Source organism: Entelurus aequoreus, linkage group LG15 (assembly GCF_033978785.1).
Source record: "Entelurus aequoreus isolate RoL-2023_Sb linkage group LG15, RoL_Eaeq_v1.1, whole genome shotgun sequence".
Lineage (NCBI taxonomy): Eukaryota > Metazoa > Chordata > Actinopteri > Syngnathiformes > Syngnathidae > Entelurus > Entelurus aequoreus.
Window position 1 is genome coordinate 17,353,468 of NC_084745.1, and position 26,918 is coordinate 17,380,385.

The following is a 26,918-nucleotide window of genomic DNA, read 5'->3' on the forward strand; positions in this document are numbered from 1 at the left end:
GGGTCTTTCTGATGTCGTCCTGTGTGCCGTCGTCTACCGACCACCCAAGTACCACAAAGACTTTATAACTGACTTTTCTGAATTTCTGGCTGAAATCCTGCCCAAATATGATCGTGTCCTTATTGTGGGTGATTTTAATATTCACACCTGCTGTCCAGACGAGTCGCTTCCCAGGAGCTTCCTGAATGTAATTGACTCTTTTAACTTCGTACAATCTGTATGTTATTCCACACATGAACGCGGGCATACACTCGATTTAGTGCTCTCGTATGGTTTGTGTGTTTTTAATTTGGACATTTGCGACGCTGTGTTCTCTGATCATATGCCGATCCTGTTTGATATTCCCACTCAGTGTCCGGTTAAATTGTGCGCTCCTCCTCAACGCTCTCGCATGTTTAAAGGCCTACTGAAATTAATTTTTTTTATTTAAACGGGGATAGCAGATCTATTCTATGTGTCATACTTGATCATTTCGCGATATTGCCATATTTTTGCTGAAAGGATTTAGTATAGAACAACGACGATAAAGATTGCAACTTTTGGTATCTGATACAAAAAAAAGGCTTGCCCCTACCGGAAGTAGCGTGACGTAGTCAGTTGAACATATACGCAAAGTTCCCTATTGTTTACAAGGATGGCCGCATGAAGTGAGAGAGATTCGGACCGAGAAAGCGACAATTTCCCCATTAATTTGAGCGAGGATGAAAGATTTGTGGATGAGTAAAGTGCAAGTGAAGGACTAGTGGGGAGTTGAAGCTATTCAGATAGGGAAGATGCTGTGAGAGCCGGGGGTGACCTGATATTCAGCTGGGAATGACTACAACAGTAAATAAACACAAGACATATATATACTCTATTAGCCACAACACAACCAGGCTTATATTTAATATGCCACAAATTAATCCTGCATAAAAACACCTGCGTGTTTGTTACGCTAGCTCCTAGCTCCTCTGCTAGCTCCTAGCTCCATAGAACACGCCAATACAATTCAAACACCTGATCAACACACACAATCACTCAGCCCAAAAGACCGTTCACCTAACCCAAGGTTCATAAATCTTATATATTTTAAAAAAGTTACGTACATACGCAAAAAAAAGTTGCGCACATACGGTCAAGCGATCAAATGTTTAGAAGCCAAAGCTGCATACTCACAGTAGCACGTCTGCGTCTTTGTCATCCAAATCAAAGTAATCCTGGTAAGAGTCTGTGTTGTCCCAGTTCTCTACAGGCGTCTGTGTATCGAAGTCAAAAGTCCTCCTGGTTAGAGTCTCTGTTATCCGAGTTCTTCCATCTTGACTGCATCTTTCGGGAATGTAAACAAAGAAGCGCCGGCTGTGTACTGTTGTTGCTGACTACGTTCGAAAAATACGTCCATTTCGCACCGACAACTTTCTTCTTTGCTTGCTCAGCTTCCTTCTCCATAATGCAATGAACATGATTGCAACAGATTCACGAACACAGATGTCCAGAATACTGTGGAATTATGAAATGAAAACAGAGCTTTTTCGTATTGGCTTCAATGTGGAAGGCATACCCGTGTTCCCCGGTCTACGTCACGCGCATACGTCATCCTCAGAGGCGTTTCGAACCGGAAGTTTAGCGGCAAATTTAAAATGTCACTTTATAAGTTAACCCGGCCGTATTGGCATGTGTTATAATGTTAAGATTTCATCATTGATATATAAACTATCAGACTGCGTGGTCGGTAGTAGTGGGTTTCAGTAGGCCTTTAATTCTTCGTCCCCTGCTCTGTTCTCCTCAATTTTTTCGACTCTTTGTGAGGATAATTCTGCAGCCTCTGTATGTTTGAATACTGAAGAGTTGGTTTCTGGGTTCAACTCTATTTGTTTACAAACACCGGACACGATCGCTCCTTTCAAGTGCCGCCGCTCTAAAGCCACGCCTCAGCCCTGGTTGAATGACGTCACTCGGGCTGCCAGGCGCAAGTGTAGAATGGCAGAGAGAAAATGGAAAAAAGACAGGCTGCATGTGTCCTTTGCCATTTTTAAAGAAAGCTTGTTATCCTTTCAGATGACTGTAAAGGCAGAGATGAATATATATCTATCTCAGATTATATCTTCTAACTGTAACAACCCCAGAGTTCTGTTTAAAACTATTAACACTGTCATTGATGCTCCCAAATCTGTTGGTTTTGATGCTTCTTTTGAATTCTGTGAAAATTGTCTAAATTTTTTCACTGACAAAATTGCGTCAACTAGAGCCAGTTTATTTCAGCCTTCATGTGACCCTTCTGTTCCACTGAATTTCTCTTCTGTTTTCCATCAGTTTGAGCCGGTGTCCTTTTCTGTTTTAAATGACACACTTAGTCATATGAAGCCCTCTGGTTCTCCTGCAGACTCCCTCCCACCTCGCCTTTTTAAGGAGGTACTTGCTACTATTGGATCAAGTGTCCTTAACATTATCAATAGTAGCCTCTCTTCTGGAATAGTTCCAGTAGAGTTTAAACATGCAGTGGTACGACCTCTACTTAAAAAAACAAGCCTCGACCCCTCTATCCTCTCTAACCTTAGACCTATCTCTAATCTTCCATACATTTCTAAAATATTAGAGAAGGTTGTCTACAGTCAATTGTTGCCCTTCTTAGAGGATAATGGTATCACTGAGTTGTTCCAGTCCGGTTTTAAAGCCCTCCACAGCACAGAGTCAGCGCTTTTAAAAGTTTTTAACGATATCCTCCTGTCAACTGATTCTGGTAAATATGTTGTCCTGGTGCTTTTAGATCTTTCTGCTGCTTTCGACACCGTCGACCACGCCACCTTAATCACTCGTCTTGAGAACTGTGTGGGCATTAAGGGCGCCGCCCTCAACTGGTTCCGGTCGTACCTAACTGACAGGAGTTTTTGTGTAAAAATAGACAGTTTTATGTCTTCCACAGCTCCTTTACCACATGGGGTTCCGCAGGGCTCAATCCTTGCCCCAATCTTATTTGCGCTTTACCTTCTCCCCCTTGGTTCTATTTTTAGGAAGTACGATATTGCATTTAATTTTTATGCCGATGATTGCCAGATTTATTTTCCCATGGCACAAAATAACACGGTTCAACGTCTTATTGACTGCCTGCACGACATCAAAGCCTGGCTTTCAGCTAACTTCCTGAGCCTAAATGAAGACAAAACAGAAGTTATGTTGTTCGGTCCAAGTCGCTCCCCCTCCCTCAACGTTGACCTCGGCACTCTGACCCCGTATCTCAGCGACTGTGTCACAAACCTGGGGGTAAAGTTCGACTCAGATTTTAAATTCGAAAAACAAATCAGCAGCGTCGTACAAAAAAGCTTTTATCAATTACGCCAAATAGCGAAAGTGAAACCGCTTCTATCAGGACATGATCTCGAGAAATTAATCCACGCCTTTATCTCGACTCGTTTAGACTACTGCAATGTCAATCGATCAATCAATGTTTATTTATATAGCCCTAAATCACAAGTGTCTCAAAGGGCTGTACAAGCCACAACGACATCCTCAGTACAGAGCCCACATACGGGCAAGGAAAAACTCACCCCAGTGGGACGTCGGTGAATGACTATGAGAAACCTTGGAGAGGACCGCATATGTGGGTACCCACATATAAATAAAGTTGATTTGATTTATAAGTCGCACCAGCCGAAAATGCATTATAAAGAAGGAAAAAAACATATATAAGTCGCACTGGAGTATAAGTCGCATTTTTGGGGGAAATGTATTTGATAAAACCCAACACCAAGAATAGACATTTGAAAGGCAATTCAAAATAAATAAAGAATAGTGAACAACAGGCTGAATAAGTGTACGTTATATGACACATAAATAACCAACTGAGAACGTGCCTGGTATGTTAACGTAACATATTATGGTAAGAGTCATTCAAATAACTATGACATATAGAACATGCTATACGTTTACCAAACAATCTGTCACTCCTAATCGCTAAATCCCATGAAATCTTATACGTCGAGTCTCTTACGTGAATGAGCTAAAGAATATTATTTAATAATTTACGGTAAAGTGTTAATAATTTCACACATAAGTCGCTCCTGAGTATAAGTCGCAACTATGAAAAAAACTGCGACTTATAGTCCCAAAAATACGGTAAATACAAATTGCTAATTGGCTGAAAGACAGTATTTTTAGTAGGGCTGCAGATTTTAAGAACAAACCTAATTAGAGATGTCTGATAATATCGGACTGCTGATATTATCGGCCGATAAATGCTTTAAAATTTAATATCGGAAATTATCGGTATCGGTTTCAAAAAGTATAATGTATGACTTTTTAAAACGCCGCTGTATGGAGTGGTACACGGACGTAGGGAGAAGTACAGAGCGCCAATAAACCTTAGAGGCACTGCCTTTGCGTGCAGGCCCAATCACATAATATCTACGGCTTTTCACACACAAGTGAATACAAGCATACTTGGTCAACAGCCATACAGGTCACACTGAGGGTGAGGGTTCAATAATAAATATGGCAGTGCCATGTTGGCATTTTTTTCCATAACTTGAGTTGATTTATTTTGGAAAACCTTGTTACATTGTTTAATGCATCCAGCGGGGCATCACAACAAAATTAGGCATAATAATGTGTTACTTCCACGACTGTATATATCGGTATAGGTTGATATCGGAATCTGTAATTAACAGTTGGACAATATCGGGATATCGGCAAAAAAGCCATTATCGGACATCTCTAAACCTAATTGCTATTTTGCAGTTTTAATATTTTATACATAAAAATGGATAAAACTGCAGAAGACATGTTACTTTTAGACTGTCAGTCAACATATTCATGTTTTAAGGTGCCACACTTTAAAATAATATGCAATAATCTACTTAAAAAACATTTGGCGTTATGCAGACAAACTCAGAGCATGTGTTAAACTGAAGTAATAACCAATAAAACCAAACAGTGAGCTTATTTTTCAAATTTTGCTGGACGATCTAGTGTCCCACAAATTGCAGATAAACAATATCGTCAGCATTATTTTATGACCAAATTAAGCACTATTCAGTGTTTCCCATAAACTGCCAAGATACCTGTGCCAAGATACCTGTGGCTATGGGCGTGGCTATGGGCGTGGTCACCATGACACCATCAAGTAATTTGCATAATTTACTACAATGATATGATTTTCTCTAAAAAGGCTCAAAAAATGTATATTTACTAATTAATAATAACAGTTTTGTTTTAAACATCCATCCATCCATTTTACAATATAATTACAACACCTTATGTACATATTGATATACAGATTTGAACAATAAGTTATTCACTGAAATATATTTATTAATTGTGGTTCTTACAAAAAATATATCTTATAAAATATAAAAGCTAAAATGTCTCTTAAAGCTCTGCCCCTTTAATTAGTGCATACTAAATAATTTAACTTTAGCCTACTACTAAGACCATATTATTTACCAGCAACATAAAGTGAAACAGAGGCAGAGGTGTCCTGCCACAGTCAGTAACAAATAAACAGAAAACAGTAGTGGTCAAATACAAATAAGGCAACAAGAGAAGTATCCTACACTTCTCTTTTGTAAAGTAAATCTGAACAGCCGATATGGGCATCTACATCAACTATATGATTTGCCTGAGAAGCTGGACAGGACAAAAAAAAAATAATAATAATAATTTTTTTTTTTTTTAATTTGTGGCGGACGTAATTCCTTCGTGGCTGGCCGCCACAAATAAATGAATGTGTGGGAAACACCGCTATTGTAATCACAACATATAATAATGCAAGTAAGCATTTAAAATGGTATTTATTTTTCCTGTAGAATTGTTTACCATTGTACTGTAATTGAAAGGTAAATAACATTTAATGTAAAAATATAAACAAACCAAACAATGAAATGCACTTTCATGTCTGTGAGCAAAAAATGTACCTCAAATAAATATTGAAGATTTTAAAGTGCTTTTTTTTTTTCTGTTGGAAAAACAAGGTCGAGGGCGTTGTCTTTTTTTTCTCCCGCTGCCATCACGGCATTCTTGCTCGTTCGTCCATGTTGATGGGCTTATATTGCCCATTCAATTTGAAGCCGAAATATTCCTACAATGGGTCATTTGTAACTGAGCTGCTGTGTGGAACAATTTCCCTTGTGGATCATTAAAGTTTGTCTTAAGTCTTAAGTTTGGCTTTGTAATCATATTTTTGTTACTTTGCAGAGGCAGTGTCTGTAAATCCTGGGTTGGGGTTTCGCTCTCTCCCACTGAAACAAAGATTGTGGATGTTTGAAAAGAAGGCTCACTGTGTTCAGTTAATTTCTACTTTTAAAAAAACGCGCTCAGGTCGCTGAGAGGCTCAACAATTCTGATTGGCCAGCATGTCTGTCACTCAAATGCCAGTGACAGCGTAGAAAAACCTTCCCAAAACCTCAGCCTTTTTGCGGTTACTTTATCGTACTAATCAAATTTGATTTCGATTTAATGTCACTTGATCGTGCAGCCCTCGTAGCAAAAATTCTAATTCCCAATACGGTTGCTCCCCTAATGTGACAATGTTCACTGAGCGTCACCTTGGCAGTGTAGCAGGAAGTAGCCCATGTTGTGGCAGAAGGAGCCGCCGATGTAGCCGCAGCTGTCGGACAGGTCGCACGTCAAGCAGCGGCGGTTGAACGAGCCAAAAGTGTCGGCGCTGAGGACACAAACCCCAAAAATCACACATAAAATTCCGGCGTCACTCAGAAAAACATTCGTCTAGTCACACCTGTACAGATGTCTTTGCTTAGGGCCGGCTTCTGTGCTGAGGAAGTATCTACAGGATGGGAAATATGCTTGAGTAAAAAGAAACCAGGATGAAGAAGAAACCTTTACTGGAGCTCACATGAGCTGGCTCTCCTCGTCGTAGGCCAGGACTTCTGTGATGTCCCAGTCTCCGGACGTGATGGACTGCAGCGTGTCCATACTGGTGTTGGGCTGCAGGTCCACACAAATGTAGAATATTATTCCCCATGTGCCTTCTTTATCATCTTAAAGGGGAACTCCACTTTTTTGGGGGAATGTTGCCTATCGTTCACTATTATTATGAAACACATGAAAACTGATGGATTTTTTTTTAATGCATTCTAAATATTCAATATATTCAATCAAAAGTCTGCTTACAATGGAGCCTATAGAAGCCGCTCTATTCTGCCTATAAAGCCTTTAAAAAACATATGCGTCCTGTAGTAACAGGCACATACAGTCGTGGTCAAAAGTTGACATACACTTGTAAAGAACATAATGTCATGGCTGTCTTGAGTTTCCAATCATTTCTACATCTCTTTATTTTTTTTTTGTGATAGAGTGATTGAGCACATGTTGGTCACAAAAAACATTCATGAAGTTTGGTTCTTTTATGAATTTATTATGAGTCTACTGAAAATTAGAGATGCAGGCCGATATTATCGGCCGATAAATGCTTTAAAATGTAATATCGGAAAATTATCGGTATCGTTTTTTTTATTATCTGTATCGTTTTTTTATTTTTTATTTTTTTATTAAATCAACATAAAAAACACAAGATACATTTACAATTAGTGCACCAACCCAAAAAACCTCCCTACCCCATTTATACTCATTCACACAAAATGGTTGTTTCTTTCTGTTATTAATATTCTGGTTCCTACATTATATATCAATATATAACAATACAGTCTGCAAGGGATACAGTCCGTAAGCACACATGATTGTGCGTGCTGCTTGTCCACTAACCTTTTAACAGTTAATTTTACTAATTTTCATTAATTACTAGTTTCTATGTAACTGTTTTTATATTGTTTTACTTTCTTTTTTATTCAAGAAAATGTTTTTAATTAATTTATCTTATTTTATTTTACTATTACTTTTAAAAAGGACCTTATCTTCACCATACCTGGTTGTCCAAATTAGGCATAATAATGTGTTAATTCCACGACTGTATATATCGGTATCGGTTGATATCGGTATCGGTAATTAAAGAGTTGGACAATATCGGAATATTGGATATCGGCAAAAAGCCATTATCGGACATCCCTACTGAAAATGTGACCAAATCTGCTGGGTCAAAAGTATACATACAGCAACATACATTATCAATGTTGGTGATGTAGAAAAGTTAATATTTACGTATTTTAATCATTTTAAGCATACACGGCGCATTAATTTAAAAAATGCATCAAGAAGTTTTTTTTTGTTTTTTTTTAACATCACTGGTTATAACTCAATGCAGATTTTAAGAGACAACAAACATAATACAACATCACTTACTGTGCAATGTCTGCTGTCATTAGGATGCCGACTGATAGACTGTTAGATGAAGAATGACTCATAATCCTTGCAAAAAAAAAGGGGGGTGGAACCAAGCGTCTTTTCGTGTCGTTCTTGCCATTTCCAGGTCTAATTTGGCTGTCAAAGTGTACCAACTTGTTGGAATACATCTTCAGCCTTCTTCTATCCAGGTGACAGGCTTGATTTATGATCTAGAATAAACTTACAGGGAGCAGGGAAGCGAGGAAACAGAGGAAGTGATCACAGCGCCCTGCTATAAATAATTTGTCTGCGTTAGCACTTATAATAACAATATCACTAATACTTGGTTAATATTCAAGTCACGGAATGTAAATGGAGTTTTGTTGGCGGTTTTTGGATGGTTTTTAATTGGGTTTTTTGGGCAGAATAGAGCGTTTTTCAACCTTTTTTGAGCCAAGGCACATTTTTTGCGTTGAAAAAATCCAGAGGCACACCACCAGCAGAAATCATTAAAAAACAAAACTCAGTTGACAGTAAAAAGTCCTTGTCGCAATTGTTGGATATGACTTTAACCCATAACCAACCATGCATCACTATAGCTCTTGTCTCAAAGTAGGTGTACTGTCACCACCTGTCACATCACGCCGTGACTTATTTTGAGTTTTTTGCTGTTTTCCTCTGTGTAGTGTTTTAGTTCTTGTCTTGCGCTCCTATTTTGGTGGCTTTTTCTCTTTTTTTGGTATTTTCCTGTAGCAGTTTCATGTCTTCCTTTGAGCGATATTTCCCGCATCCACTTTGTTTTAGCAATCAAGAATATTTCAGTTGTTTTTATCCTTCTTTGTGGGGACATTGTTGATTTTCGTGTCATGTTCGGATGTACATTGTGGACGCCATCTTTGCTCCACAGTAAGTCTTTGCTGTCGTCCAGCATTCTGTTTTTGTTTACTTTGTAGCCAGTTCAGTCTTAGTTTCGTTCGGCATAGCCTCCCCTAAGCTTCAATGCCTTTTCTTAGGGGCACTCAACTTTTGTTTCTTTTTGGTTTAAGCATTAGACACCTTTTTACCTGCACACTGCCTCCCGCTGTTTCCGACATCTACAAAGCAATTAGCTACCGGCTGCCACCTACTGATATGGAGAAGTATTACATGGTTACTCTACCGAGCTCTAGACGACACCAAACACTCAACAACACATAATTTGCTGACTATAATTACTGGTTTGCAAAAAATATTTTTATCCCAAATAGGTGAAATTAGATAATCTCCCACGGCACACCAGACTGTATCTCACGGCACACTAGTGTGTAGCGGCACAGTGGTTGAAAAACACTGGAATAGAGGACCTCCCATTGGCTCCGTTGTAAGCTGACTTTTATCTGTTTATTTACGAGTTGTGTACAGCTCTGGTAATGGGTACATTCGCACCCACCTGCACAAATGTACTTCAGAATGTAACAATCAAAATAAATATGACTTTTTTTTTTCTTTACTAGGGCATGCATATATAATATGCATTAGTTTGACCATTTAAAATCAACGATAATAAAAAGGAGATGCTTGGAAATAGCATAAAAATGCCCCAAAAACTTGGAAAAACGCGATTCATAGCGTTACTTTTTGGTGTAACCATCATGAGCGTTCTGTTCAGGTATATTTCTTTTATATTTTGATAAATCATCATATTTATGTATTACTAAATTTAAATCGGTATTGATCAATCTTTAAGATGTGTGTATTTGATTTCAGTTTGCTTTTGACATCTTATTTAGAATTGTAGTTGAAACTTTTACAACCTTGTGTTGCGCTCATGATGGCGTAACCCAGGGGTGTCTAAAGTGCGGCGCGGGGGCCATTTGCAGCCCGCAGCTAATTGTTTACCGGCCCGCCACACATTCTGCAAAAATTGCAAAATTGATAGTATTGCAAAAATAAATAAAAACATTTTAAAAAGTGGAATGAGGTGAAATCTAACGAGAAAAAGTTGCAATGTTGACACAAAGCTGCCTTGCAGGCTGTTTTTTTTCTTTTGTCTTTCTTTATTTTTCTTTTTTTTGCCATTGCTCCAAAAAAAAAAAGACGAAAAATCTATGTTATAATGAATTATTGACCTATACAAGCCTCCAATTACTTCAAAAATGTCACTTTAAAATGTTTTATGTGGAAAAAATATTGTATATATTGTGTGGTTGCCATATAAAAACATCAAATATTTCTTTGACACGAGAGCATAAAAACAAACAAAATAATAGTTCAAACGTAAAATCGACAGATATATCTGAAGTTGATCTCGTAACTTAAGTGTTGAAAGTAAAAAAAAACTAATAAAAATGTATCACTTTATGAGTGGGGGACCTTTTGGATCCCAAACATATTTAGTGGGATTTTATTAATATTTTCACTGATTTCTCAAAAATATTAAAGAATTAAAATCAATGGTGTCCTGCATTATTGATCTTTTATAACTATAATTACTAAATACTGCATATTTCCAGTTTTACTATAAAAAACAAAGTTGTCTTTGACAGAAAAGGTATAAAACCTTTTTTTTTTTTTTTTTTTTTTACTTTTTATCAACCTGAAGTTGATATAGAGATTTACTGTAAGCGTTAAATAAAAAATAAGAATAATAATTTGACTTATTTTTAACATTTTAATGACTGAGACCCTTTATGGTCCCTGGGAGCCCTAAAGGTTAAACAAAAAAAATCCATATATTTTGTTATGGTTTGAAAATGGAAAATATCAAAATGGCCCCTGCATGCTTACATTTTTTCGTGTGCGGCCCTCAGTGGAAAAAGTTTGGACACCCATGGCGTAACCGAACTAGATTTCATTTAATGATCTTATTTTGAATATTTATTCCCTTTTTTACATTTAGTATATTTAAATATTCATTTATAAACATTGAATACATTTCAAATATCAATAAAATGCAATTGCCTTCATCTTATAGGGTAATGTTTAGTTACACCAAATCATGAGCGTAACACTAAGCTTGACTTGTAATATCTCTAATTCTGGTGGTGTTTTATGCTTTTTTTCTTTTTGTAACATGTACTATACATATAATACAATAAAGTCCCATATAAAATTATGTTTCTAGCAATACTTTAATTTTGCCTTTGAAAGTAACACTCCATTAGTGGAGCTGTACACAGTTACAATGCATAAAAAACAAATCTGTCTATTGTTATGTCTTTCATAATGAGGCAACATTCTCCCCAAAAAGTGCAGTTCCCCTGCATGTTTATGTTGCAGGAGTGACTCGTATACCTGCGAGATGGACATGGAGATATGGAAGAACTTTCCGCGGCCTCCTTGTGGGATGGCCCGCGTGAAGAACAGCTTCAGACCGTCTTTGGAAAACAGCGGCTTCTCGTTCTAAAAGAGGCAACCGCACATAAGGTGTCACCCTCACTGGAGCGGTTCCGAAAGCTCCTTTTTAGATGGGACGCCAACATCTCACCTGTCTGTGGAGCCACCCCTCGCTTTCATCCTCGTGTTTCTGCAGAGAACAAAAGGACAGGTTGGCACAGGACAACTCGGATGCGCTTTATTTACGCCGCGCCAGCTGACCTTGGTGCAGACGCCCGTGGTGGCCTCACACAGCGTCAGCATGGAGATGTTCTGCGCTCGGTTCAGCCAGTTGACAGCCAGTTTGGTGGTGGTGGCCCATTTCACCATGGTCACGTAGAACTCTCTGACATGCACGGCAGGACAACATTACACGCATAGTTAAAAAAGCACACATTGTTATTCCAATTTATCTTCTCAAGAGTAGTCAGTGTAGAGCTTGCAGAGTAATAGGGCTGTCAATGCGTTAACTAATGCGATCAATCACAAAACACTAACACATTATTAATGCATAAACTTATTTTGAGCGCACATGCACCTTTACCTTAAAGGCCTACTGAAACCCACTACTACCGACCACGCAGTCTGATAGTTTATACATCAATGATGAAATCTTAACATTGCAACACATGCCAATACAGCCGGGTTAACTTATAAAGTGCAATTTTAAATTTCCCGGGGAACTTCTGGTTCAAAACGCCTTTGGAGGATGACGTATGCGCGTGACGTAGCCAGTTTAACAGAGGTATGGCTTCCCCATTGAAGCCAATACGAAATAGCTCTGTTTTCATCTCATTATTCCACAATATTCTGGACATCTGTGTTGGTGAATCTGTTGCAATTTGTTCATTGCATTATGGAGAAAGAAGCTGAGCAAGCAAAGAAGAAAGTCGGTGCGAAGCGGAGTACTTTGCGAGGGAAGTCAGCAACACAACACAGTCGGTGTTTCATTGTTTACATTCCCGAAAGATGCAGTCAAGATCGAAGAACTCGGACAACAGAGACTCTTACCAGGAGGACTTTGACTTCGTTAACAGACGCAGACGCGATACCGTGAGTACGCTTCCAAACATTTGATCGCTTGCTATAACTAGCTCGAGCTAGGAGCTAGGAGCTAGCATAACAAACACCTAGGTGTTTGTTATGCGGGATTAATTTGTGGCATATTAAATATAAGCCTGGTTGTGTTGTGGCTAATAGAGTATATATATGTCTTGTGTTTATTTACTGTTGTAGTCATTCCCAGCTGAATATCAGGTCCCACCCGCGCGCTTCCAAACATTTGATCGCCTGCCCGTACGTGCGTGTCACGTACGTAACTTTGGTTAAATATATAAGCTTTATGAACCTTGGGTTAGGTGAACGGTCCTTTGGGCTGAGTGAGTGTGTGTGTTGTGCAGGTGTTTGAATTGTATTGGCGGGTTATATATACGGGATCCCGTCCATATTACCCGCTCGAGCTATAACTAGCTCGAGCTAGGAGCTAGCATAACAAACACCTAGGTGTTTTTATGCGGGATTAATTTGTGGCATATTAAATATAAGCCTGGTTGTGTTGTGGCTAATAGAGTATATATATGTCTTGTGTTTATTTACTGTTGTAGTCATTCCCAGCTGAATATCAGGTCACCCCCGGCTCTCACAGCATCTTCCCTATCTGAATAGCTTCCACTCCCCACTAGTCCTTCACTTGCACTTTCCTCATCCACAAATCTTTCATCCTCGCTCAAATTAATGGGGAAATCGTCGCTTTCTCGGTCCGAATCTCTATCACTTCTGGCGGCCATCATTGTAAACAATAGGGAACTTTGCGTATATGTTCAATTGACTACGTCACGCTACTTCCGGTAGGGGCAAGCCTTTTTTTTATCAGATACCAAAAGTTGCGATCTTTATCGTCGTTGTTCTATACTAAATCCTTTCAGCAAAAATATGGCAATATCGCGAAATGATCAAGTATGACACACAGAATAGATCTGCTATCCCCGTTTAAATAAAAAAAAATCATTTCAGTAGGCCTTTAACGCAGATGGTTACCTGAAAGGTGGAAAAGGTTACTTTGTAGTTGGTGATCAAGTCAATGCACACATCAGTAAAACAGGGTAGCCACTAGGTCTTAAAAGCAACAATTTTGAATATAAGGCCTTAAAATGCCTAAAAAGATCTTACAAATCTACCGTATTTTTCGGACTGTAAGTCGCAGTTTTTTTCATAGTTTGGCCGGGGGTGCGACTTATACTCAGGAGCGACTTACACTACCGTTCAAAAGTTTGGGGTCACCCAAACAATTTTGTGGAATAGCCTTCATTTCTAAGAACAAGAATAGACTGTCGAGTTTCAGATGAAAGTTCTCTTTTTCTGGCCATTTTGAGCGTTTATTTGACCCCACAAATGTGATGCTCCAGAAACTCAATCTGCTCAAAGGAAGGTCAGTTTTGTAGCTTCTGTAACGAGCTAGACTGTTTTCAGATGTGTGAACATGATTGCACAAGGGTTTTCTAATCATCAATTAGCCTTCTGAGCCAATGAGCAAACACATTGTACCATTAGAACACTGGAGTGATAGTTGCTGGAAATGGGCCTCTATACACCTATGTAGATATTGCACCAAAAAACAGACATTTGCAGCTAGAATAGTCATTTACCACATTAGCAATGTATAGAGTGTATTTCTTTAAAGTTAAGACTAGTTTAAAGTTATCTTCATTGAAAAGTACAGTGCTTTTCCTTCAAAAATAACGACATTTCAATGTGACCCCAAACTTTTGAACGGTAGTGTATGTGTGAAATTATTTACACATTACCGTAAAATATCAAATAATATTATTTAGCTCATTCACGTAAGAGACTAGACCAGTGGTTCTTAACCTTGTTGGAGGTACCGAACCCCACCAGTTTCATATGCGCATTCACCGAACCCTTTAGTGAAATTTTTTTTTTTTTATTTTATTTTTTTTTCAAATTCAAGACAAAGTTTTATGTTTTTGGTAACACTTTAGTATGGGGAACATATTCTAAGTAACAAAGACTTAATTTAGAGTTATTTGGTCAGGGTTAGGGTTAGAGGGTCCGAATAAGGCATTAATAAGTACTTAATAATGACTAGTTAAGAGCCATTATGTTACTAATTTGCATGTTAATAAGCAACTAATTAATGGTGAATATGTTCCCCATACTAAAGTGTTTACCATGTTTTTTTACTGGTGCACAAAATGAACCGTGCATGAACATCACCTTGTTCAAACAACAAAACCAACACAGTGCATAAACTCACAACAAATTACACACCTGCAAATCAGTGTGACATCTGCTGTTGTCATATCCGTAACACGCCGATAGGGAGAACTTTGTATTCCCACGATGAGTCGGGTGTGTTTTGACCTCCGCCGAACCCCTGAGCCCGACTCACCGAACCCCTAGGGTTCGATCGAACCCAGGTTAAGAACCACTGGACTAGACGTATAAGATTTCATGGGATTTAGCGATTAGGAGTGACAGATTGTTTGGTAAACGTATAGCATGTTCTATATGTTATAGTTATTTGAATGACTCTTACCATAATATGTTACGTTAACATACCAGGCACGTTCTCAGTTGGTTATTTATGCGTCATATAACGTACACTTATTCAGCCTGTTGTTCACTATTCTTTATTTATTTTAAATTGCCTTTCAAATGTCTATTCTTGGTGTTGGGTTTTATCAAATACATTTCCCCAAAAAATGTGACTTATACTCCAGTGCAACTTATATATGTTTTTTTCCTTCTTTATTATGCATTTTCGGCCGGTGCGACTTATACTCCGGAGCGACTTATACTCCGAAAAATACGGTATTAATATGACTTTTATTCAAACCATGCATGAACTTCAGTCTTGCTTTTAAATGTGTTTCCATTTTTGAGGATCCTATAACATAACAACAAAACGGAACTAAAGTAGGCTACCTGTGCTGCCCGGTCAGAATTAATCACACACCACCAGCCTGTGTGTTGTTACAGCTTAGCATAGCAGCGGAGAAAACTTAACCAAAGCCCGCAGCAAAGCCAAATGACTTATGGTAAAGTACAAGTTCAATGATTTGTGGCTCCAGAACGATCAATTTAATGCATAGTTGAAGCCGGTGGATGGAACGTATAAAGTGTTTAGGACCCGGATGTGGAGCCGTAAAGGAGGGAAGCGTTTGTAAACATTGCGGTGAAAGTGAATGGAATGAAAAGTCAAAAATCTGTTTTAAAAGATGCTGAAACGCCACAAAGACTTGCATAATCATACAAGGATCAACTTAACCCCCCCAAAGGAGTGTTATGTGGGTAAAGTGGCGCTAAATGCCAAATGAGATCAATATTGGATGTTTACTAGTGAAATCGTACTATTACATACAGTAAGTACATGATACTTTCTCTGTGGTAGTAGTGTACTCACAGCAGTACAAATATTAAAAAACATAATTTCCAATATTTATTCCAATAATTTCAGGTCAGCTTGTCATGTTAAAAGCTATAAATGTTGCATGTTTGGTGTTTACACTCAGTTTGTGGTGTGGTGAGGAAAGCAAGGAAGGTTTGAGAATGTCCATCCATCCATCCATTTTCTACCGCTTGTCCCTTTCGGGGTCGCGGGGGGTGCTGGAGCCTATCTCAGCTCATGCTTAAATAAAAACTAGTCTTTAATTATTAGCAATATGTTTTCAAAAAACAGGTAAAAATGTATTCTTGCATACCAGATACAAAATGAGCTGAGCAAATTTGAACGTTATCCATATTATTCACATCCAAATTCTGTCTGAGGCTTGCAAGCCATAATAGTCTTCTTTCTTTTTACACAATCTTTCTGTCTGCACTGTTTGTCACAACGTTGTGCAGATACTGTAGATGTTTTTATCTGTTTGCTCAATGCTGACCGCCGGGAAAAAACCTGCAAAAGTTAACCATTTAGCTTTTACCATGAATTGATTTAAGTGGACCCCGACTTAAAGGCCTACTGAAATGATTTTTTTTTTATTTAAACAGGGATAGCAGATCCATTCTATGTGTCATACTTGATCATTTCGCGATATTGCCATATTTTTGCTTAAAAGGATTTAGTAGAGAACATCGACGATAAAGTTGCAACTTTTGCTCGCTGATAAAAAAAGCGTTGCCTGTACCGGAAGTAGTGCATACTTGCCAACCCTCCCGTTTTTAGCGGGAGAATCCCGATATTCAGCGCCTCTCCCGACAACCTCCCGGCAGAGATTTTCTCCCGACAAACTCCCGGTATTCAGCCGGAGCTGGAGGCCACGCCCCCCCCAAAAAAAGTCTGCCGCAGCTGCGATTGGACCTGACCAGCCTCCGGGTACAAGTACTGGAGTACCAATTGCTTGCCAGGGAAGATCTTCCCCAGGAAGCAAGGATTGACCGGTTTTGGGCCATGCTAGGGAGAGATGGAAGATTCCACACTCTCGTGCATTTGATGAAAGCACTTTTGTGCCACACAGCAATGCATCATCAGAGAGGGTGTTCAGCATGGTTAGAAAAATAGTAACAGAGAATAGAAAGAGGATGGACAATTCAACCCTAAACAAAGCATTGTACTTTCAAGTACAACAATGAGTAGATGAGTGTTGTGTGTGTGTGTATATGTGTAAATAAATGAACGCTAAAATTCAAGTATTTCTTTTATTTATATATATAATAAAATATATATATATATATATATATATATATATATATATATATATATATATATATATATATATATATATATAGCTAGAATTGACTGAAAGTCAAGTATTTATATATATATGTATATATATATATATATATATGAAATACTTGAGTTGGTGAATTCTAGCTGTAAATATACTCTCCTCTTAACCACGCCCCTAACCACGCCCCCCCCCACACCTCCCGATATTGGAGGTCTCAAGGTTGGCAAGTATGAGTAGTGTGACGTCACCGGAGGAAGGACTTCTCACAATTCCCCATTGTTTACAATGGAGCGAGAGAGATTCGGACCGAGAAAGCGACGATTACCCCATTAATTTGAGCGAGGATGAAAGATTCGTGGATGAGGTACGTTAGAGTGAAGGACTAGAGTGCAGTGCAAGACATATCATTTTTCGCTCTGACCTTAACTTAGGTACAAGGGCTCATTGGATTCCACACTTTCTCCCTTTTCTATTGTGGATCACGGATTTGTATTTCAAACCACCTCGGATACTATATCTTCTTGAAAATGAGAGTCGAGAACGCGAAATGGACATTCACAGTGACTTTTATCTCCACGACAATACATCGCTGAAGCACTTTAGCTACTGAGCTAACGTTATAGCATCGTGCTTAACTGCATATAGAAACAAAAGAAATAAACCCCTGACTGGAAGGATAGATAGAAAATCAACAATACTATTAAACCATGGACATGTAAATACACGGTTAATGCTTTCCAGCCTGGCGAAGCTTAACAATGCTGTCACTAACGGCGCCATTGAAGCTAACTTAGCAACCGGACCTCACAGAGCTATGCTAAAAACATTAGCTCTCCACCTACGCCAGCCAGCCCTCATCTGCTCATCAACACCCGTGCTCACCTGCGTTCAAGCGCTCGACGGTGCGACGAAGGACTTCACCCGATCACAGATGCGGTTGGCGGCCCGGAGACGGAGAAAGTTAAGGTGAGTTCGGCGGCTAGCGCGTCTGCTATCCATCTCTGTCCTCCTGGTTATGTTGCTGCAGCCAGCCGCTAATACACCGATCCCACCTACAACTTTCTAATTTGCAGTCTCCATTGTTCATTAAACAAATTGCAAAAGAATCACCAACACAGATGTCCAGAATACTGTGGAATTTTGAGATGAAAACAGAGCTTTTTGTATTGGATTCAATGTGTCCGCATACTTCCGTACCAACCCTTGACGTAACGCGCATACGTCAGCATAAAAAAACGTTTTCAACCGGAAGTGTGGCTGGAAATTTAAAATTGCACTTTATAAGTTAACCCGGCCGTATTGGCATGTGTTGCAATGTTAAGATTTCATCATTGATATATAAACTATCAGACTGCGTGGTCGGTAGTAGTGGGTTTCAGTAGACCTTTAAACAAGTTGAGAAACTTATTTGGGTGTTACCATTTAGTGGTCAATTGTACGGAATATGTACTTCACTGTGCAACCTACTAAGAAAAGTTTCAATCAATCATGCAATCAAAACATGAGTGAGGAGACTCGGACGATACACCCGGATGAAACTTTAGATAAATGCTAGCAAGTTTTCAACAAATAATTGTGCATTCAATTAAATCATTAAAAAAAAAATTCCTGTATTATATTCTGACAATGAAATTGCGTTTGTGTCCAAATATTGGGCTCTTTATTTTGAAGGGGGTTTAAGTTGATTTCAATCTACATTTAAAACACTTCTTTTTGCTCCAAATAATATGTATTAGAGTTAACTTTGGTGTACATTTTACTACACATTGACATTTATTACATGTTTTTTTGAGTCTGTCTGCAAGATGCTCGTGGAGGCCTTCCCAGATTGCAAATACAACCACACTCCACTTCTCCAAATATATCATAATTAGAGATGTCCGATAACTGCTTTTTTGCCGATATTCTGATATTGTCCAACTCTTAATGACCGATTCCGATATCAACCGATACCGACATATACAGTCGTGGAAGTAACACATTATTATGCCTAATTTTGTTGTGATGCCCCGCTGGATGCATTAAACAATTTAACAAGGTTTTCCAAAATAAATAAACTCAAGTTATGGAAAAAAAATGCCAACATGGCACTGCCATATTTATTATTGAAGTCACAAAGTGCATAATTTTTTTTAACATGCCTCAAAACAGCAGCTTGGAATTAGGGACATGCTCTCCCTGAGAGAGCATGAGGAGGTTGAGGTGGGGGCAGGGGGGTGGGTGTATATTGTAGCGTCCCGGAAGAGTTAGTGCTGCAAGGGGTTCTGGGTATTTGTTCTGTTGTGTTTATGTTGTGTTACGGTACGGATGTTCTCCCGAAATGTGTTTGTCAATCTTGTTTGGTGTGGGTTCACAGTGTGGCGCATATTTGTAACAGTGTTAAAGTTGTTTATACGGCCACCCTCAGTGTGACCTGTATGGCTGTTGACCAAGTATGCCTTGCATTCACTTGTGTGTGTGAAAAGTCGTAGATATTATGTGACTGGGCCGGCATGCAAAGGCAGTGCCTTTAAGGTTCATTGGCGCTCTGTACTTCTCCCTACGTCCGTGTACACAGCGGCGTTTTAAAAGGTCAGAAATTTTACTTTTTTAAACCGATACTGATCATTTTGAAAGCGATACCGATAATTTCCGATATTACATTTTAAAGCATTTATCGACCGATAATATCGCTAATGCTAGCGTTTTATAGCTAATTTTGTAGGTATGCCATATTTTGGTACTTGATGCATGTTAACGTTAGCAGTCCAGCATTTTAAACACTTTTTTCGGTACATACCTCAGAGTAATATATTTTATTTTTTGACGCATGTTACAATTAGCATGCTAGCTTTCTAAGCTAATTCAACAAGTATACACCTCAGTGTCATATTTTGGTATTTTACTAATGCTAAATATAAGCATGCTATAGTTAATAGTAGTATGCTAGCTTTTTTACCTAATTTTTATTGTCACTTGACGCTATCTGGCCAGCATGCTAACTGTTAGCATTTCAGTTCGGCTTTAACACGCGAAGTCCCAGAGAAGGGTCAATTGACATTTTTACCTAGAAAACACACAAGAGGGTCATTTGACCCCTAGTCCCCCCTGTGGACACTCCTTTTGTTATGAAAATGTGGCTGTTAGTGGCACACGGCAGGGGGCCACTTGAGCCTGTGTGGGGGAGGGGACCTTACAGCTCAAGCTTTAGTTCTGAGGTAGGTTGTGTGTGTTTTTGCAAGGATCAACAGAATGAAGGGATCAACACTCTGACATTTATTGTTAAAAAAAATACAAAACAAAACATATTTACAAAGAATGAAAAAGCAACTGTTTTCCCAGTTTTGGTGTGGAGGGTTGTTGCAGAAGCAATTGTTATTTTTGTGTGCCAAAAATAGTTTAAAAAAAAAATTTACAAAGAAAAAAGCATATTTACAAAGAATGAAAAACCATGTCCATGTAAACGTGACTGACATACATTTGAGCAGTCACTCACAATCCTGGCACTGCCATTGCTCCTTTCGGCATTTCCCACATGTATAATTTTTCTGTCTACCTAGACAAACTGCCCCTAACAGCCTCATTACCATAACAAAATGAGTGATTAGTGTATTCGGGAAAAGCGTCGGGCCAAATGACCCCTCTCTGGGTCTTCTAGGTAGACAGAAAAATGCTGGGACTTCTAGTGTTAACTTACTCAGTGGCGTAGTGGTTAGAGTGTCCGCCCTGAGATGGGTAGGTTGTGAGTTCAAACCCCGGCCGAGTCATACCAAAGACTATAAAAATGGGACCCGTTACCTCCCTGCTTGGCACTCAGCATCAAGGGTTGGAATTGGGGGTTAAATCACCAAAAATGATTCCCGGGCGCAGCCACCGCTGCTGCTCACTGCTCCCCTCACCTCCCAGGAGGTGAACAAGGGGATGGGTCAAATGCAGAGGACAAATTTCACCACACCTAGTGTGTGTGTGACAATCATTGGTACTTTAACTTTAACTTTGGCTCCTTGGCATTCACATGAAATATTTACCGTAATTGCATTGTTTTGATCATTAAAGATCCATCTTTTGTTTTGTCAGTCTGTGGCCCTCAGTGGGAAAAAATTGGGCACCCTTTGTTTAACACGAGTATCCACCATTTTATCAACATTTGTAAATCCGAAAAGACAAAAATAATTTAAAGTCCTTTGTAAAGTTAATTTAAATTATGCACGCACACTGCAAAAACTGAAATCTAAGTAAGATGAAATATCTCAAATTAGGGTGATATTTGCTTATTTTCTGTCTGATAAGATAATTCTTCTCACTAAGCAGATTTTATGTTAGAGTGTTTTACTTGTTTTAAGGGTTTTGGTCCTAAATGATCTCAGTAAGATATTACAGCTTGTTGCTGAGATTTTATGACCTATATTGAGTAAAACATGCTTGAAACTAGAACATCAACTGTTGCAAAGCTGTGTCATCAACACTCACGAGTATACAACTACTTTTTTAAAGTAATAATTTCTTATTTCAGGCATGAAAAAAAAAAAATCATGATTTTGACACAATTGTGTCTCATATTAAAACATATGACAGCCAAATGTTGCTGTTTTATTTTCAATGAAACAATAGAAAATACGACAGTTAATATTTAAACATTTAACATGTGACATTTATAACAATTTTGAACAGAAATAGTTCATGCACATTCAGGTAAATTCTTCAAAATTACAATTAAACATGTTTTGGCTGGGGGCCGGGCTGTATATATGCGCACTAATTGACTGAAAGAGCACGCACTTGGCGCTATGATGTCATGTTGTCGATGGAAAAATGCATTTTTAGACAATATGATTTGCCTGAGCGGCTAGTAGACCCCGAGAGTAACAAGCGGTTGCCTTGTTGCCTTTCCATTAAGAACAATAAATTTGTTTTTAGTATAAATTTGCTGGTTTCAAGAAATGTAATGCCGAGCGCATATCATTATGTCAAGATAATGCCACTAGCATTTACTTCATTTAAGAATATTTTTCAACATATTGAGCAAAAAGGTCTCTTTTTTTCTACCAAGGAAAAGTGCACTTCTTATTAGTGAGAATATACTTATTTTAAGGTATTTTTGGGTTCATTGAGATTAGCTAATTTTACTTGTTTTGGAAAGTCTTGACAAGCCAAATTTTCTTGTTCTATTGGCAGATCATTTTGCTTAGTTCAAATAAAATACCCCTCATTTTTGTATTTTTTTTTCTTCTTGTTTTTAAACACTGACTTTTTGCAGGGCAGGTAATTTACTCCGATGAATTAGAAAGATAATCAAATAGATTTCCTATCCACTGACAATAAGTTCCCACACAGACGTGTGGAAACACAATTGAGTTCACTTCACTGTCAACATGTCCAAATTGTGTCCATAAGTGTTAAGTATCATTCTTCTCTTGCACTGGAATCCTCTTCCACCCTTTTGTGATGACATCACCGGTGGATGTTGGACACCCCCCCCCCCCCCCTCTCTCCCTCCTCTTCCTGCCACTTGCGGATTCCCCACAGGTGCTCCATTAGGTTCAGGTATGGAGGAGACATACTTGGCCACTCCATCACCTTCACCTTCCTCAGCAAGGCACTTGATCATCTTGGATGTGTGTTTGGACTGGGGGGGAAAAAAAACTGCCATGCCGCCCAATTCCTGCTTCACAATGTCACAGTACATGTTGCCACTCATATTTATCCTCAATTAAACGCAGTTGCCGGCAGCACTCGTGCAGCCCCACTGGGATGAAAGCCACCACCAACATGATTGATTGACTGTCGGCACGGCACAATCATTTTGCTGCTCACTTGTGTTGACATCTTTTTTAGACTATAATGTCTGTGTTCACACATTTTCAGTGGATAGTAGATTTATACAAGCTGTACACGGACTACTCTAAAGTGCATTGAAGTTCATTGTCCCTTGGCAGACCAAAACACTTTAGGGCACAGGTGGAAGAGTAAAGGCCCGGGAGCCAGATCTGGCCCGCCATATCATTTAAGCGTCTCGCCACATCATTTAATATTGCTCTCTGATCATTTAATATGGCTCGCTAATCATTGAATGTCGCTCGCTGATCATTTAAAGTGGCCCGCCACGTCATTGAAGTGATCCGCCACGTTATTTAAGTGGCTCGCCACATAATTTGACGAGGCCCGTCATATCATGCAAAATAGTTTGCGGATCCTTTAAGCGGACCGCCACATCATTTAATGTGACCCACCGATCATCGAATGTTGCTCGCCGATCATTTAAAGTGGCCCGCCACGTCATTAAAGTGGCCCGTCATATCATGTAAAATGATCCGCTGATCATTTAAGCCAGGGGTGTCCAAACTTTTTCCACTGAGGGCCGCACAAGGAAAAAATAAAGCATGTGGGGGCCATTTTGATATTTTTAATTTTCAAACCATAACAAAATATATGGATTTTTTTTTTTTTTTAACCTTTAGGGCTCCTGGGGACCATAAAGGGTCTAAGTCAGGGGTGTCCAAACTTTTTCCACTTAGGGCCGCACACGGAAAAAATAAAGCATGCGTGGGCCATTTTGATATTTTTAATTTTCAAACCATAACAAAATATATGTTTTTTTTTTTTTTTTAACCTTTAGGGCTCCCAGGGACCATAAAGGGTCTAAGTCATTAAAATGATAAAAACAAGTCATATTATTATTTTATTTATTTATTTAACGCTTACAGTAAATCTCTACAGTATATCAACTTCAGGTTGATATAAAGTAAAAAAAAAAAAAAAAAGTTTTATGCCTTTTCTGTCAAAGACAACTTTGTTTTTTTTATAATAAAACTGAAATATGCAGTATTTCCCCCACTGCCCAAAACATTCAGAAAGCAATGTTTGATGTGAAGTAATTAGAGCCTTAAAAATATCAATAATGCAAGACACCGTTGATTTTAATTCATTATTATTTTTGAGTAACCACAGTGAAAAGATAAATAAAATCCCATTAAATATATTTGGGATCCAAAAGGTGCCCCACTCATAAAGTGATACATTTTCATTATTTTTTTTTAAAACTTTCAACACTTAAGTTACGGGATCAACTTCAGACACATCTGTCAATTTTACGTTTGAACTATTATTTTGTTTGTTTTATGCTCTTTTGTCAAAGAAAACGTTGATGTTTTTGTATGGCAACCACACAATATTTTCTGCAATATTTTCCACATAAAACATTTTAAAGTGAAATATTTGAAATAATTGGATCCTTGAATAGGTCAATAATCCATTATAACATTGATTTTTTTTTTTTGAGCAATGGCAAAAAAGAAAATAAAATAAAGATAGACAAAAGAAAAAAAGAGCAGCCTGCATGGCAGCTTTGTGTCAACATTGCAACTTTTTCTAGTTATATTTCACCTCATTCCACTTTTTTTTAATGTTTTTTAAATTTTTGCAATAGCATTTCCAGAATGTGTGGCGGGCCGGTAAACAATCAGCTGCGGGCCGCAAATGGCCCCCGGGCCGCACTTTGGACACCCCTGATTTAAGCGGACCGCCATGTCATTTAATATCTGCCACGGCATTTAATGTGACCCACCGATCATTTGAAGTGGCCCGCCACAACATTTTAGTTTGTCTCGCCGATCATTGAATGTTGCTTGCCGATCATTTCATGTGATCATTGAAGTGGCTCGACACATCATTAAAGTGGCCCGTCATATCATGTAAAATGATCCGCTGATCATTTAAGCGGACTGGCACCTCATTTATTGTGACCCACCGATCATTTCAAGTGACCCGCCACATCATTAAAGTGGGCCATCATATCATGTAAAATTGCTCGCTGATCATTTAAGCGGACTGCCACATCATTTAATGTCTGCCACATCATTTAATATCTGCCAAATCATTTAATGTGACCCACCGATCATTTAAAGTGGTCCGCCACAACATTTAATATGTCTCACCGATCATTGAATGTCGCTCGCCGATCATTTAATGTGGCCCGCCACATCATTTAATGTCTCACCGATCATTGAATGTCGCTCGCCGATCATTTAATGTGGCCCGCCACATCATTTAAGTGGTCCCCCACATCATTTAAGTGGTCCGTCAATCATTTAAGTGGCCCCACACATCATTTAAGTGGTCCGTCAGTCATTTAAGTGGCCCCCCACGTCATTTAATTTAACGTGGCCACTCCACATCATTTAAGTGGCCTGCCACATCATTTCATGCAATAGGCCGAAAATAACAAAGAGCTTCTGTATAAATGTAATATTTTCTTTTGATTTTGACAGAAACAAGTATGCCTGCAATTGCATATGTTCTACACTTTAATATCTGATCATGCAACAAAATGTCCTAAGCATTTTTTTTGGGGTAAATAAATTAAAATGTCATCCCTACAAGTCTGTTTCACTGGTTTCCCTGCTCTTCAGGGGATTTTCAGATTTCCCTGCTGACGAGCAGGGAAACCTGCGAAACAGGCCTGTCTGGATGAAATAGCCTCTGTGTTTTTTCCTGACCTAACGTATATTCCGCTCTACCCCGGTATTGAGCACTGTATAACGGATAAACCACAGAAACCTCGACTATGTTGACCTGCTCCGTGGCCTTGTGGTTAGAGTGTCCGCCCTGACATGGGTGAGTTCAAACCCCGGCCGAGTCATACCAAAGACTATAAAAATGGGACCCATTACCTCCCTGCTTGACTTGACACTCAGCATCAAGGGTTGGAATTGGGGGTTGAATCACCAAAAATGATTCCTGGGCGTGGCTATCACTGCTATCACATGGCAAGGCAGTGCCTTTAAGGTTCATTGGCGCTCTGTACTTCTCCCTACGTCCGTGTACACAGCGGCGTTTTAAAAAGTCAGAAATTGTACTTTTTTAAACCGATACTGATAATTTTGAAAGCGATACCGATAAATTCCGATATTACATTTTAAAGCATTTATTTGCCGATAATATCGCTAATGCTAGCGTTTTATAGCTAATTTTGTAGGTATACCATATTTTGGTACTTGATGCATGTTAACGTTAGCAGTCCAGCATTTTAAACACTTTTTTCGGTACATACCTCAGAGTAATATATTTTATTTTTTGACGCATGTTACAATTAGCATGCTAGCTTTCTAAGCTAATTCAACAAGTATACAACTCAGTGTCATATTTTGGTATTTTACTAATGTTAAATATAAGCATGCTATAGTTAATAGTAGAATGCTAGCTTTTTTACCTTATTTTTATTGTCACTTGACGCTATCTGGCCAGCATGCTAACTGTTAACATTTCAGTTCGGCTTTAACTTACTCAGTGGCCTAGTGGTTAGAGTGTCCGCCCTGAGATGGGTAGGTTGTGAGTTCAAACCCCGGCCGAGTCATACCAAAGACTATAAAAATGGGACCCGTTACCTCCCTGCTTGGCACTCAGCATCAAGGGTTGGAATTGGGGGTTAAATCACCAAAAATGATTCCTGGGCGTGGCTATCACTGCTGTCCACTGCTCCCCTCACCTCCCAGGGGGTGATCAAGGGTGATGGGTTAAATGCAGAGAATAATTTCGCTACACCTAGTATGTGTGTGTGTGTGACTATCATGGGTACTTTAACTTTTTAACTTTATATATATGTATATATAAAACTGTTACAAGCGGCCCTCTTAACCCTTGTGTAATGTCCATATTGTTGTTACTCAGCCAGTGTTTGTGGGTCTGATA

General features: G+C 38.8%; 1 protein-coding gene across 4 annotated transcripts in view; it reads right to left on the minus strand.

The window, feature by feature from the left end:
• The window catches only part of dpp6a (dipeptidyl-peptidase 6a), a 457,192-nt gene that overhangs the window by 23,642 nt on the left and 406,632 nt on the right, over positions 1-26,918 (minus strand). For all 4 annotated transcript variants that reach the window (XM_062020913.1, XM_062020912.1, XM_062020915.1 and 1 more), the window contains 6 exons: positions 11,785-11,908; positions 11,675-11,713; positions 11,482-11,589; positions 6,824-6,915; positions 6,707-6,754; positions 6,516-6,634 (listed from right to left, as the gene is read on the minus strand). In XM_062020913.1, the coding sequence (XP_061876897.1) occupies positions 6,516-6,634; positions 6,707-6,754; positions 6,824-6,915; positions 11,482-11,589; positions 11,675-11,713; positions 11,785-11,908 (530 nt within the window). The remainder of the gene's footprint in view (positions 1-6,515; positions 6,635-6,706; positions 6,755-6,823; positions 6,916-11,481; positions 11,590-11,674; positions 11,714-11,784; positions 11,909-26,918) is intronic.